At 37.0% G+C, this 15,449-nt stretch overlaps 1 protein-coding gene across 1 annotated transcript in view; it reads right to left on the reverse strand.

Moving 5' to 3' along the window:
- Window positions 1-4,756: 4,756 nt before the first annotated feature.
- LOC144974360 (acyl-coenzyme A thioesterase 13-like) overlaps window positions 4,757-15,449 on the reverse strand; it is an 11,533-nt gene continuing 840 nt past the window's right edge. Inside the window, exons 2-3 of the mRNA XM_078917177.1 lie at window positions 14,260-14,444; window positions 4,757-12,986 (exon numbers count right to left, since the gene is read on the reverse strand). Coding sequence (XP_078773303.1) covers window positions 12,791-12,986; window positions 14,260-14,444 — 381 coding nt within the window. The 3' untranslated portion in view covers window positions 4,757-12,790. The remainder of the gene's footprint in view (window positions 12,987-14,259; window positions 14,445-15,449) is intronic.

The following is a 15,449-nucleotide window of genomic DNA, read 5'->3' on the forward strand; positions in this document are numbered from 1 at the left end:
CAAGTTTCAAGACTTTATTTTAGGCCATTGGCCAAAAACCATAACATCTCTATGAACAAATCATTCTAACATTTATAATTCATCAGATCATGGGATGAATGAATGAATAAAATTTGATGCAAGAGTTAATGTCGGGATTGAAAAGAGTGAGTATTAATAATACTCACTCTTTTCAATCCCGGCATTAACTCTTGCATCAAATTTTATTAATTCATTCATCCCATGATCCGATGATCGTCGGCGAGATACACGGGATGCAGCTCTCATCACTTTCCACCATTCTTCTCTATTGTTAAGCTTGGCACTACTGTATCAAATAATAACTATAGTTGATATCACCTCAAGTAGCATGGACAAGAGATAGCTGTATAACGGTTTTATGTTAAAGATCTGCAAAGGTGTGTATGAAACATTGCCAGACAAAGCCAGATGAAAAAGAAAACAAGAAAAAACAGAACATTCCATACATGACATCAGACTTCTTGGTAATCAGGAGGGCTGAGGTTTGTTTTGTTTTTTTTTAATGGTTTTACGGCGCTTGCAACACATTTAGGTTATATCAGCGCCAGTAAAAAGGAAGAAAATGGGATAGTAAAAAGTTCTAGAATTACAATTAAAGCACCCAAGAAAAAGTAAGACAAAGGGGAACTGAGAACAAATAGGGATCAGATGTAGATTCCAAGAGCATACCACCACCAATGTACTTAGTTTGAGATCACCTACAAGTCTCATCCAGACACAAGCACAAAATCCAACAAAGAGGAACACACTCAATTGCTTACATTATACATTCAAAAAAATGATAATAATACATAACAGAGAGATGCTTTACAAGGATAAAAATATCATCTCCCAAAACAATTACTATGCATTTGACTGCTTCCCTCCCAGCTAGGACTCCGGCCAGCGCCAGGGCAAAACCAAGTAATCTCATTCCGAGACACAGACAGAAAGCATGTTGGAAAACAGATACAAGGGGATAGAAGACACAGTATGTACCTCCCTGCCCGCTGTGGTAGGTCAGGAACCCCACCCAGGGGCTGAGGTTTGATCTCCAGTCGAAGACGACTGATTTTTTATTCCTTTCTTGCCTTGGCGTTGTTTCATATGCACCTTTATCTTACACCAGTGCCTGCTCCCTAATTTCTTAATCTAATGTATATTGTGATGTATTGATTTTTATTTTCCCTCCACAATTGTATAGTGAATGAAATACCCTGTGATTGTCAAATCATTTTCTTTCCCTTTATTCAATTATTGCTTTTGATTGAATTGATTTTGTAGGAGTTTTAGTTAAAACCAATCAGGCGTTTTCCACTTTAAAAATGGATTTTAAAATTCCTTTATATAGATGCAGATAAATGGAATCAAAACATTTAACATTTGATCCTAATGCCCCCCCCCCCCTCTCTCTCTCTCTTTCTCTCTCGTTCTTTCTTTCTTTCTTTTCCTCCTTTTTCTTTCTCTCTCTTCCCCCCCCCCCCATATCTCTCTCTCTCTCTCTCTCACTCTCTCCTCTCTCTCTCTCTATCTCTCTCCCCCCCCATCTCTCTCTCTTTTCCCACTTTACTTTAGAACAAAGATATGAAGAGATCAATAATAATACACAGTCGAATTAATTGGAAGCCTCAATTTAATTAGTGAAGACAGATAATTTGGACGTTCGGGTTTCCCCTTCGTCAAGAAAACACGATGAATACAACCCTGAAGACGCATGAGAGGTGAAAGAATGGTGTTGTCCAGGTAAAGATATGAAGACAGAGAGAGAGAGAGAGAGAGAGAGAGAGAGAGAGAGAGAGAGAGAGAGGATATATTATAATATATATATATATATATATATATATATAAGAGAGAGAGAGAGAGAGAGAGAGAGAGAGAGAGAGGGGGAGATAGAGAAAGAAAGAAAGAAAGAGAGAGAGAGAGAGAGAGAGAGAGAGAGAGAGAGAGAGAGAGAGAGAGAGTACGCTTGTGTGAAGGTTAGATATATATATATATATATATATATATATATATATATATATATATCATATTTTATATTATTTACATCCCTTGCAGCAAACCGATTCAGATTTCAGTGCAGGCTGTATCTGAATGAAAGTCAAAACAGATCCACACAGCATTACAAAATAGGCAGATGTGATTCCATTTCTTATCTGTGATCAATTATGTCGATATAATATATATATATATATATATATATATATATATATATATATATATATAATATATAATATATATGAAGAGACACAGATTTATAATGACGGGTTAATTGAACCACCGAATATAATATTTACTGTTAATATTGATATTTACAATAATATGATCATTAAGGTTACCTGCCTTTTGAACAACATCATGCTGTGATTTCAAATGTAAAATACATTGTAGATTATACATCATTTTTTATCAACCAAGTACTTTGATTTTTCTGGTTAATTTTTTATTTTTATGGGTTCTCCGGCGATTACGGTGCTGTTAGGCCAGTTCAGCGCTAGGCAAAAAAAAAAAAAAGAAAGAAAGAAAATGTCTAGTTGAAGATTTAGATTAAACAAACAAGAACTTGTGTTGTTTTGTTTTGTTTTTAAGGGTTTTACGGCGCTTGCAACACATTTAGGTCATAACAGCGCCAGTAAATAGGAAGAAAATTGGATAGTGAAAATATTCCAGATGTACAATTAAAAGGCGCGCTTGCAACACATTTAGGTCATAACAGCACCAGTAAATAGGAAGAAAATTGGATAGTGAAAATATTCCAGATGTACAATTAAAAGGACTTGAGGAAAATAAGACAAATGGGAGTGGTTCAAATAGGGAACAGATGTAGATTCCAAGAGCATACTATCAATGTACTTAGTTTGAGATCACCATGTAGGACAAGACATGACGCCTGTTGGGCATTATTTCAATTTTGTTTGTTTTTGTTAAGGGATTTATGGCGCTTGCAACACAGTAAGGTCATATCAGTGCCAGTAAATAGGAAGAAAATGGGATTGTAACAAGTTCTAGAATGACAATTAAAGCACCCAAAAAACGGTAAGACAAAGGGGAAATGGTCCAAATAGGGAACAGATGTAGATTCCAAGAGCATACCGCCAATGCACGTTGAGATCACCTATAAGTCTCATCCGGACACGAGCACAAAAACCAACAAAGAGGAATACACTCAAATGCTTACATTATACATTCAAAATAACAAACAAAATAATACATAACAGAGAGATGATTTACAAGGAAAAAATATCATCTCCCAAAACAATAACTATGCATTTGACTGTTTCCCTCCCAGCCAGGACTCCGGCCAGGGCCAGGACAAAACCAAGTGATCTCATTCCAAGACAAAGACAGAAAGCAAGTTGGAAAACAGATATAAGGGGATAGAAGACAGCATGCACCCTCCTGTCCACTATGGGAGGTCAGGAACCTCACCCAGCCCACCAAGAGGTATACACTCAAATGTTTAAAATCATTTATAATAATATGTGAACAAAACATAATACAGTGCGTAACCGCTATATTACTTACGAGACAAAAAATATCATCTCCCAAAATTCTAACTATACATTTGACTGTTTCCCTCCCAGCTGGGGTATCCGGCCAGGGCCAGGATAAAACCAAGTGATCTCACTCCAAGACAAAGACGGAAAGCTTCTTGGAATCCAGATACAGGGGGATAGAAGACAGTAAGTGCCCCCATGCCCACTATGGGAGGTCAGGTACCCCACCCAACGGGATCGAATAGATATTAAGACTGTAGACATGAAGAATCCACTGGCCTTTGGGCCTCATCGTATCAACATCATGGAAAGAGTGATGGGAAGTGGTGGTGCAAGTTGCCTCACCCTCAGGGCCTCATCGTACCAACATCATGGAAAGGGTTATGGAAAGGGATGGTGCAAGTTGCCTCACCATTAGGACCTCATCGTATCAACATCATGGAAAGGGTGATGGAAAGGGATGGTGCAAGTTGCCTCACCGTATCAACATCATGGAAAGGGTGATGGGAAGGGATGGTGCAAGTTGCCTCACCCTTAGGACAGACCTGCCTTCTATTTCCTATTAAGAAAAATTTGTAGAAATACGACGTTTTGGCTCCAATTTCAGAGCTTCTTGGGCATTTCTAAGTCATTAAAACTTATTGAAAATGACGCTGATGAACGACTCCATCATTTGAATAATTTTGAAGTGTTATTTATTCCTTGTGAAGGAAAATTGTTGATATTTAAAGTTCACTATAGAGACTACAATGTTTATCTCCTGAAAATTACGAACTTTCAAATATGTAAGCAGGTAGGTCTGCCTCAGGGCAATTCCACCCACTACAATCTATCCAACACAGCTATGTGGTCTTGTGGTACGACATTCGCTTTCAGATTGGAAGGTCCTGGGTTCGAGTCTTGCTGGGCGCATGGTTGAGTCCTTGGAAAAGGTTGTTTACTCACATTCTCTCACCTTACTCGGGTGTAAAAGACCTAGCTGGCCGTTAACCGAGTTGTCCATGTCGGAAAAAATTGAAATTTCACCTAACAGGCGTCGTGTCTTGTCTTAATGTTATGTGTTGCTGTTGGTCAGGCACCCCTTGTCGAGTGCTTGAGCACGTCTAGTGGATATTGCGCTATATAAAAGCTAACCCCCCCCCCCCCCAAAAAAAAAAAAAAAAAAAAAAAAATAGCTATATTTTGTGGGGGTGGTGGGGGTTGGTTGGCTTTTCAAAAAAATAATTTGAAAAAAAAAAAATCAAATAACCAGGAAGAATGAGTCAACTTTAAAATCCTTTATTAATGCATTAAAACGAAAGTAACATTGTATTATGTACATATGGCTTCTTTATATCACAGGCAATGGAATTAAATCTAACAAACAAGCATAGTTTCAACCATATACATACGCATATATAGGCCTACATTCACTTATTCATATTTTTTACATCAAAAATCTATACAAAATCATGTCCACTCTTTTCATCATTCTCAAAAACATGTGATCACATGCAATACATAGACAAAACCCATAAATTTTGACATTATGAGAAAAAAAGATTAGTAGTACTTTACAACTTTAGACCAACTGTATTATGTTTGGGTGCTGGGGCGTTAATTCAATAATTTTCATTTGGATTGTTACATTTTATCAATACACATCAATTCTTTGGTGTTTGCAGTACTTCTAAGCCAACAGTAGAATTACACAAACTTTAATCATTCACTCCAAACTCCAAAACACTCTTGAGAAAATTTGACTTTACATTGGAACAGGAAGCCTTTTAAAGAAATTTCTCATGGTAGCATTTCAGACATGCAACTTACTAGAAACTGCCACCCAGACCAAATTTGTTGAGCAATCCAAGTACCCATCATCCTCATAAAACTGTCTTTTAAATCGCTGGCATGGTCTAAAGTGGATGAAACCGGAATTACAACTGTGCCACAGTAAAACCAGGTCATAGCAAGGAAGGCCACAAGACCTGTCGGACACATTGTCTCAGCAGAAAAGGGTATCGGACACATTGTCTCAGCAGAAAAGGGTAATGTAAATGTAATAATGTGAAATTGATAGTAAGCTTCAATTTAATTACAAAAACAGATAATGAACGTTTCGGGTTTCCCTTTTATCAACAAAACAGAATGAATGAAACGCCACAGATGAATGAAATAATGACATTCATTCTGTTTTGTTGATAAAGGGGAAACCCGAAACGTTCATTTGATCTGTTTTTGTAATTAAATTGAAGCTTACTATCAATTTCACATTATTATTTACAGCAGAAAAGGAGACTCTGGCAACAGCAATATTCGCAACGCGAGTTAAATAAGGTTTTTCTACTAACCAAAAATAAGCAACTCAGTGCCACTCATGTTTATTTTTCCATGAAAAAAAAATACAGAGACCCATTTTTTAAAATTATAGGCACTGTCCCTGGACGGATCGAAAGGGATTGCCAATAGTTCTGGGTGGATAAATGAGGATTTCAATTACTGAATCCATCAAAAATACAACAACAGTATCCAACATTGTGTCTCACCTGTCAATCGACATCGATAACATTCGACTTTTGCCAGAACACCAATATTATGCTTTTGAGCATTACACCTCAAAACCTCACAAACTACAGCCTTTTGATAGGGGAATCTATGGGCCCTTCAAAACATTTGTCAAGCGACGTTCTCGTGCTTGGATCCGTGAAATCCCTGGGACATCCATGACCATCTACAATATCTCTGCCATTGTGGGCATTGTGCTTCCTCAAGCAATGGTACAAGCTAAGTATCATTGAATCCTTTAAATGTACAGGGATTTGGCAACTCTGGCTGGATATATTCATCGACGCCATCCTGAGGAATTTGACTATATATTGAAAAGTCATCAATAAAACCACCATGCATTTCCATGACTGTATGCAAGGGAGGTTTCAATTTTTCATTGTGGCAAGTCGGACAAGATAAAGTTAATGTTTGCGATATCTTAATTATGATAATTAAGATAAATTATAATAATGATAAGCCCTTAGATTGCACATCTCAACCCTCGCTGGGTAGAAGCTACTGAGCATAACCTATAACATAAAACTTATTATACGATTGTAGATATACTATGCAAACATGGCCCATTTAAGTTTGTCCGTTTACAACATTATTTTATATGCCCGAGCCCTCTCTTCGGCCACCACCAACCCGATGGCCTGTGACAGGCCCTATAGGTGTTGTGACATATCAAGTAACTGATCCTTGTGCAAAAGGAGAGGCTTCGTATGGGAACAATACAAACCCTTTCGTCAGCACAATACACAAATTAACGTGGAAAACAAATAAAATACGATAAAAGTTATTTTGTATTTTATTGAGTATTGTTGTGCTGACAAAGGGTTTGTACCCGAAACTGTCCATTGTCTTTATTCTTCCCATACAAAGCCTCTCCACATTCACTCTTTTGTTAGTATTTTCACGATCACAGGCTTCAGGCAGCCCCTACCGTTTTCTACTGATCCTTGTGCAATACTTCTCTGGACATTACGAGGCAGTGACCACCTTTAACACTATAAAGTCGCTCTTTTTAGCGTTAGTTATCGGGAGTTCTTTATCTTATTTTTAACCTCAATTTGATTTTAGAACTGTTGTTCTAATTTAACAACAAGCATTACAACTGCCAAGGACGAAATTCATCCATCAATAAATGTAACCTTGGAAAGAAGGAATGTGTTGCCTGTTGGAGTAGAAATGTTTAGAGACTAGTTTGGTATGTCAAGCCATATTGATTGAATTGTAATATTTTATTGTTACATTACAACCAATATGATCAGAGAGAAGAGAGTAGTGTTGACAATGCAACCAAAATAAGAGAGAACAATGTAGTGTTGACAATGCAACCGATACGATCAGCGAGAACAGTGTAGTGTTGACAATGCAACCGATACGATCAGTGAGAACATTGTAGTGTTGACAATGCAACCAACATGATCAGAGAGAACGATGTAGTGTTGACAATGCAACCCAAATAATCAGAGAGAACAATTTAGTGTTGACAATGCAATCAATATAATCAGCGAGAAGAGTGCAGTGTTGACAATGCAACCGTTACGATCAGTGAGAACAGGGTAGTGTTGCCAATGCAACCAACCAGTCGCAAGAGAAGAACGTAGTGTTGACAATAAGATATGAAGTGAGTAGAAAAGTGCCAGAAGACAATAGAGAATAAAAAATTATTTTTTTTCGCGGCGGTGGTGGGGTTTGAACCTGCGACCTTATTGGTACGACAACTCCGCCTGGCAGGTGAGAGCGTGGCTCTACCGTGTGAGCTATCCACGAACACAAAAATATTCGTTTCAAACCCAAAGTCATTTCTAGATCCCTCTCTCACCCACTTCTTGAGATCGCCGATTCGTTCGCCACCATCGCGAAGAAATTTTGACAAGCAGTTAAGCTTAATAGCCAATATTCTCATCACAAACATATAACATAGAAACGATTGAGACATTGAGTATGCTCCGGTGTATGGGGTGAATTTTTAATTCAGAAAAGTGAGTGGAGCAGGCACTTATGTTGGTAACAACAAGATATGAAGTGAGTAGAAAAGTGCCAGAAGACAATAGAGAATAAAATTTATTTTTTTTTAGTGTTGCCAATGCAACCAACCAGTAGCAAGAGAAGAACGTAGTGTTGACAATGCAACAGATATGACCAAAGAGACGAATATAGTGTTGCCAATGCAACCAACCAGTAGTGAGAGAATCACAGAGTGTTGACAATGCAACGGATATGGCCAAAGAGACGAATATAGTATTGCCAATGCAACCAACCAGTTGCAAGAGAAGAACGTAGTGTTGACAATGCAACGGATCTGACCAAAGAGACCAATATAGTGTTGCCAATGTAACCAACCAGTAGCAAGAGAAGACCGTAGTGTTGACAATGCAACGGATATGACCAAAGAGACGAATATAGTGTTGCCAATGCAACCAACCTGTAGTGAGAGAATCACGGAGTGTTGACAATGCAACGGATCTGACCAAAGAGACCAATATAGTGTTGCCAATGCAACCAACCAGTAGCAAGAGAAGAACGTAGTGTTGACAATGCAACAGATATGACCAAAGAGACGAATATAGTGTTGCCAATGCAACCAACCTGTAGTGAGAGAATCACGGAGTGTTGACAATGCAACAGATATGACCAAAGAGACGAACATAGTGTTGCCAATGCAACCAACCAGTAGCAAGAGAAGAACGTAGTGTTGACAATGCAACGGATATGACCAAAGAGACGAACGGAGTGTTGACAATGCAACAGATATGACCAAAGAGACGAATATAGTGTTGCCAATGCAACCAACCTGTAGTGAGAGAATCACGGAGTGTTGACAATGCAACAGATATGACCAAAGAGACCGATATAAATATCGGAGTGTATATTCTTCCTTCAGGTCGTATTCTTAAGAAAAATGAATGCAGTGTTGACAATGCAACAGCTATGACCAGAGAGAACAATGTTTGGACTGGATAGTTTCAATCCCAGAGTAAAAAAAATAAAAATTAATATAATCGGTTGTCTTGGTTATCGGAAGAAGAACTCTGAAAGCTGCAAATTGTTTATCCTAAAAGTTGGACCAGCTTCTTGGATAAACTGATCTTATCAAAACAAAAGGCAAACTGAAAAATTGTATTATCGCCGAACAGGCCCCATGTCCCGTCCTATATGTTAAATGTTGCTGTTGACCAGGGACCACTTGTAAAGTGCTTTGAGCACATTTAGTGGATATCGCGCTATATGAAGCTCAATTTCTAAAATATATCATAGCGAAAGTTTGTTCTTTTTTTTTCTCAAAAATTTTAGATACTTATTAAATCAACAACAAAAAATAATTATATAAGGAAAAGGAAAAGAAACAACAAATTTAATTTTAGTGCAAACTAAATGTATACTATGGTAATAATGATAATGATGATAAAGACAGTAATAATAGTTAAGAGTAATAATAATAATAATAATAATATTAATAATAATAATAATAATAATAATAATAATAATAATAATAATAATAATAATAATAATAATAATAATAATAATAATAATAATAATAATAATAATAATAATAATAATAATAATAATTCAATCCAATCAACAGTGACAAAGATCCGACAATCAGCTGATCAGTTGGAGGCACGTACAAAACTTACCTATGACTTCTAAAGATAGCGGACATCGTCCTGTAATCTCATTGGCTAATCGGAGGGAGGAGCTTAACCAGAAGACACGGACAGTGGTCAGAGGCAAATCGGAGTCCAGTTGAGGAACGCAAGAGTTTATTCAGATCATAGACTAAGTTCTCTCGTATTTTGAAAATTGTGTCATTTCGTTACAGACATTACTGAAAGTGACTTCGACAGTGAATTTTCAGAAAATCGCAGCAAAATAACTTCATGGTCAGACGAGACCTTCACCATTGATATTTCCTGCATTTTATATTATAGACTTTTTCATATAAACAATTCTTTTCCGTTACTTCAAAATTGGCATTTTGAAATACATCTCAAAAGGGCTTCCCATGTGGCTATTTGGTCTTGTATGACACTTGCTTTCCGATCGGAAGGTCCTGGGTTCGAGCCTCGGGCTCTGCTCATGGTTGAGTCCTTGAAAGTCAGGTGTAAATGTTAACAGCATTGTCTTTGTCCAGAAAATTGTAAAATCGCCGAACAGGTGCCATGTCCCGTCCTACATGTTAAATGTTGCTGTTGACCAGGGACCACTTGTAAAGCGCTTTGAGCACATTTAGTGGATATTGCGCTATACAAAGCTTTATTTTGAATTTTTTTTTTACCAATAAATTGCAACGTGTGGAATCTTGTGTGATAAAAATACAATTCCCAAAGACAAAATACAAAGGTCGGTATGAGTTATCGGTATTTTATGACAGGTGAGCACTGGACAAAGTTGAAGAAACCTGCTGGTCATTATCCAGACTCTCTGTCTCTGTTGTGATTTGAAAATATTTGAATATAATTTTTAATCGGCATGCTTATAAAATCAAAATGCTTGATGAATGAAGAGGCTTCCAGATATGGATGAAGAATTTCTGGAAAATTTACTTAAATGTTGAACCCCACCCCCCAAGAAGAAAAAAAAACATGCGTAAGCGGCCACAAGGAGTTCACAAAGGCATTCTCAGTCATAAAGCCAAGTAGAAAATGAGAGAATAAGGTTTTCTGTGAACACTGTAGCTCAGATATTAATATTCTAGTATTCTTCTACATTCAGATATTCTAGTGGAAGACGAGATGATGTAGGTAGACAACTTTTTATCATAATTTTATCTTGTGTTGTGATTTGAAAATATTTTAATATAATTTTAGATCGGCATGCTTATAAAATCAAAACGCTTGATGAATGAAGAGGCTTCCAGTTATGGATTGAAGAATTTCTGGAAAATTTACTTAAATGTTGAACCCCCAGAAGAAGAAAAACGTGCGTAAGCGACCACAAGGGGTTCACAAAGGAATTCTCAGTCATAAAGCCAAGTAGAAAAGGAGAGAATGTGAACACTATAGCTCAGATAATAATATCTCTAGTGGAGGACGAGATGATGTATGTAGGCAACTTTTGATCAAAATTTTATCTTATGTTGTGACTTAAATGTTATTTGAATATAATTTTGGATTGGCTTGCTTATAAAATCAAAATGCTTGATGGATAAAGAAGCTTCCACTTCTGGATTGAAAAGTACATAAACAGCACCATCGGGGAATGTTGAACTCCTCAATAGAAAGAAGCGTGAGTAGGCGGCCACAAGGATTTCACAAAGGAATTCTCAGTCATAAAGCCAAGTAGAAAAGGAGAGAAAATGATTTTCTGTGAACACTAGCTCAGATAATATTTCTCATGGAGGACGAGATGATGTAGGTGAGCATACAAAGCTGGGGAAACAAAATCGTGTGAGAGCCGATGAATCTTCATCAAAACTTGACTGTTTTTAAGGTTCAGGCGATCAAACTGCCATTAGAGCTGCAGTTCTCTTCACAAAAAATTATTGATAACGTCTTCCCATAATTGTCATTGTCAGTAAATGATAAATTCAAAGATTTGTTGTCATTGTTTGTTTTTATGTTTTTAAGGGTTTTACGGAGCTTGCAATACATAAGGCGCACAAAATAAATTATTGGAAAAAAAAGAAAAAGCAGATTTCAAGGAAAATATCTGTATATGAACCCAAATAGGATGATTTCTAGCCTTGCCACTTTTAGTCATCTCTTGAAATGCAATAGAATGATCTGTGGATTCATTCCACCTCTTACAAACTAAACAAAAATTATGTAAATATTCATCTATAATTTGGAATTTAAAAATCTAAAAGGAAAATTACAATTATTACGTCTAAACTTGTCTATGGTTTAACGATCAACGGCGAAAATGATCGTTATGAGTTTGGTATCATAACAACATTTGATTTTATCTCGTTTTGTTCACACCTAAAACAATTCTTTAACATAACATAATCTTAAAGTGTGCTTGATTAAAGACATCAATAAAATTGCATATCGTCGAAAAAAATGTCAGAAGTGCTCGTACAGGTAGCACAATGAGATCAATCACGAGTCATATAGTCGGCAAGGATGGAGATTTAACGACTTTTGGATTTTCAGCGAAATGTTCGTTCGTTCGGTGCCGTGGGTTAGATATCACTTCAAAATCCTTAAATATATGTAATCTGAAATCAACTTTTATTTTCAAAGTTCTGAAATCTGAGCCAAAATTTCGTAATTCTACAAATTTTTTATCGTACTAGGCAGCTCAGCATTTCAAATTCAGTTTAACAGAAATTTTATCTTAATTTCTTCACTGAATCAGTTTTCTTTTGAGTAATTAAAAAATTTCCTATTTCCCAAACCGTCCCTTCAAATATAATTACCTACTGAAGTAAAAATCATTACAATAGAGCAGGTATTACATTGAAGAGCTTAAAAGGAAGGAAGTCAATCATAAGTTATAAATCAATTTTTTGATTTCCTTTAAACTTTACGGATTCTCTAGCTAGGAAAAGCGATTGAAATTCTTAACTTCTGATTGTAAAGAGTTCTCATTATCATGTTATTCACTGAATATAAACATTGACAAAAAAATATGCTACCCAACAAAAACTTCCGTGGCTTTTTAAGCCATTTCCATTACTCCGTGGCAAGAATGTTATTTTTGTGGCTGCCACGGAAGTTCAGCGGTACTTGCTAGCTCTGTCAAAGGCTATTCAACATTTTCAAATTGTAAATCAACACCTGCTAGACTAGTTAGTCTCTGTATTAAATGACTTATCATCCATTTTTCTGTTGAGTATCAGTATCAGGAATTTTGGGTCTTGCCATAAACTTTGTGTGACGTCCATGAGCAATGAGTGCCCCTGTGCTTTTATTGATGAGATCAACGGTCCCAACTCCGAGAGTCTTGCCGCAGTTCAAAGTTGTAGCTTTGATCACAATGGTGTCATTCTCAAACACGGGCTTGAAATAACTGAAATGACAATGAGATAATGAAAATGAGTGAGAATACATCTCTACAAAATCTAATCAGTGGGATTCTCTACAAATGTTACGACACATTGTGATAATAATAATAAATCATGCCATTTTTACAATGATGAATTATTATAATAAACATAGAATTAAAGAGAAACAAAAGCAAACCCAAACGAGCAACCACTCCACTGGGTATTGATGATAATTGCAGCAGCATCGCGTGGTGTTGGAAGTCCCGATAATTCAGTCGAGATTTTTTTCAGGCCCCCTGTCCACCCAGCAGTGATTTGTCCTATCCAAAGGGTAGCAAACAAGCAATTCCTATTGTCTGTTTCACGCTATAGAAACTGATATAAACAACTCCATGGGCCTCATGGCTATCTGATGGAATAATCGCTCGGTTTTATGCGATCATGACTGACCAATAAAGGGAAAAGACTTATGACATTCAATTCATGGAACCCTTTGGATTATGTCTACTTCGAACTCAAGCATGCTTTGTGTTCTCACACCTAACCCCCCTCCCAATAACCTTACTTAAAGGCAGCGTGGACTGTATTTGCATGCACTCCCACACAAGGCTGATGATATGGCCATTTCTAAAAATGCCTGTCTGACTAAGGATGAAGTTTGCAGCAGTAGGAAGGCAAAAGATAATTTCTTGTTGCCAGCAACATGATTGGTAATAACTCATCTTTGACAAGGTTGCTAAGCCACGGTGCTTTCTCTTGAAAATGGACAAGTTAAACCTAGAGTAAAATAAACTTTATCCCTGATCCTAAAGCACTTTCTATATTTAGTGGACTGACCATATTTGACTTGTAGCCAATCATTAAATGATTGGTAAGTGGTTTAATCTCATACAATAAACATTACGACTGCATTCAATTTCATTATAGCTGTAAAAATATTTAGAAGTGAAATTAAGCTTTGATATTTCCCGAAGGTGTACAAAAATGGGTTGATGGGAGGACTTGCAGAGTTGGTTGTTTATGACTCTGAGAGATGCCATAATTACTTACTGTGTTTCCCACTAAACTTGTCAATGTCTCAGTTCAAACCTTTTCACCATCCGACCGATTATGTTATTTACTGTAACATATTGTCTATTAATCAAAATATAAAAATTAACACGTAAATGTAAGCAGTCAAGTCTGTGCAATACATGCAAAAAAGTGAGTGACGCTAGAATTGATTTCCATTTTTCTTTTTTTTTTTTTTTACTTTTCTACTGCTGAATTTTAACATTTTCTAAACTTTAATCTCACCTGACATTAAGGTCTGTGCTTACACCCAGGTTGCCATCAGCAACGGTAGCTAAAGCGTAGGTAGAGGCAGAATCAACTAGGATGGCAGTGAAACCGCCATGCAGACTGCCGTTTCGATTCAACATGCCTTTTGTGACATCTATCTCAGCATGTAACTTGCCTTCCCCGCCGGACACAATTCTGAACTGTAAATAACAAGCAAAAAAAGAGAGCAAAATAAGACTTTTAGACAATGTGAATAAACAAGTTTAGAGTACATATTTCGTGTTTGGTAAATAAATGTAACAAAAATTGGATTTTTGACTACTTATCCAAAATCTAAATTACATCACATTTTATCCACGATTAACAGGGAGACTAAATTTTAACTTTACAACACCAAACGATATGATCATTTCTCCAAATCACTGAGTAGCACTGTAAAAGAGTGCCAGCCTTGTATAGCATTTCAAACAGTCATATCAATCCGGTAGAAACTAATCAAATTTGTGTAAAAGTGTTGGTGTTGACCACAACCCAGCGACAAGTAGACTGAAGTCGAGAAAGAGCTTCACAATGGAAAAAAGCATCAACTCTGACCATGCAGCTGTATACAGACTTTCCACATGGGAGTAGGACAATCATGCAAATGAAGCCTTGAAGATCCGAGAGAAGAACTGCCCTACGGAACTGAGCTCCCCAGGAATGAATGGGTAACACTGAACAGAGCACGGGCAAAAATTGGGAGAACAGCTGGAAGCATGAAAAAGTGGAGGCTGGCTGAGACTAGCTTGTGTACATGTAGATGCCCACAGCAGACCATGGAGCACATCCTTAGAGAATGCCAGGATGGGCCCAGCTGCACTGACCATGACCTAAGAGTAAGAGTCTGCTCCACAGATGCTGTGGAGTCGATTTGGTGTTGGAGTGACAAGCTATGATGTGTAAAAGTAGAGGCTTCGAAAAGTAAAAGTCAAACACTGACTTAGGCTGATCAGTTTGGGATTATAGTTATAGGCTACTTATAATTCTAATAGAAGGTGGTCCGATTCCAGCCTATAGACGGGTGTCGATTTGCCATTGGAAAAGTGAAGCGCTAGTTTGGGTTAAACATTGAATAACACAATTTCACAAAATCACTGTTGCATTATTTTTCACAGTATCTGTACGGCTCTGGTATTATTTTAAAGAGTAGAGATCAAGCTTTCTAT

Source organism: Berghia stephanieae, chromosome 6 (assembly GCF_034508935.2).
Source record: "Berghia stephanieae isolate SIO BIC M18660-M18661 chromosome 6, UCSD_Bste_1.3, whole genome shotgun sequence".
In the NCBI taxonomy this organism is placed as follows: Eukaryota; Metazoa; Mollusca; class Gastropoda; order Nudibranchia; family Aeolidiidae; genus Berghia; species Berghia stephanieae.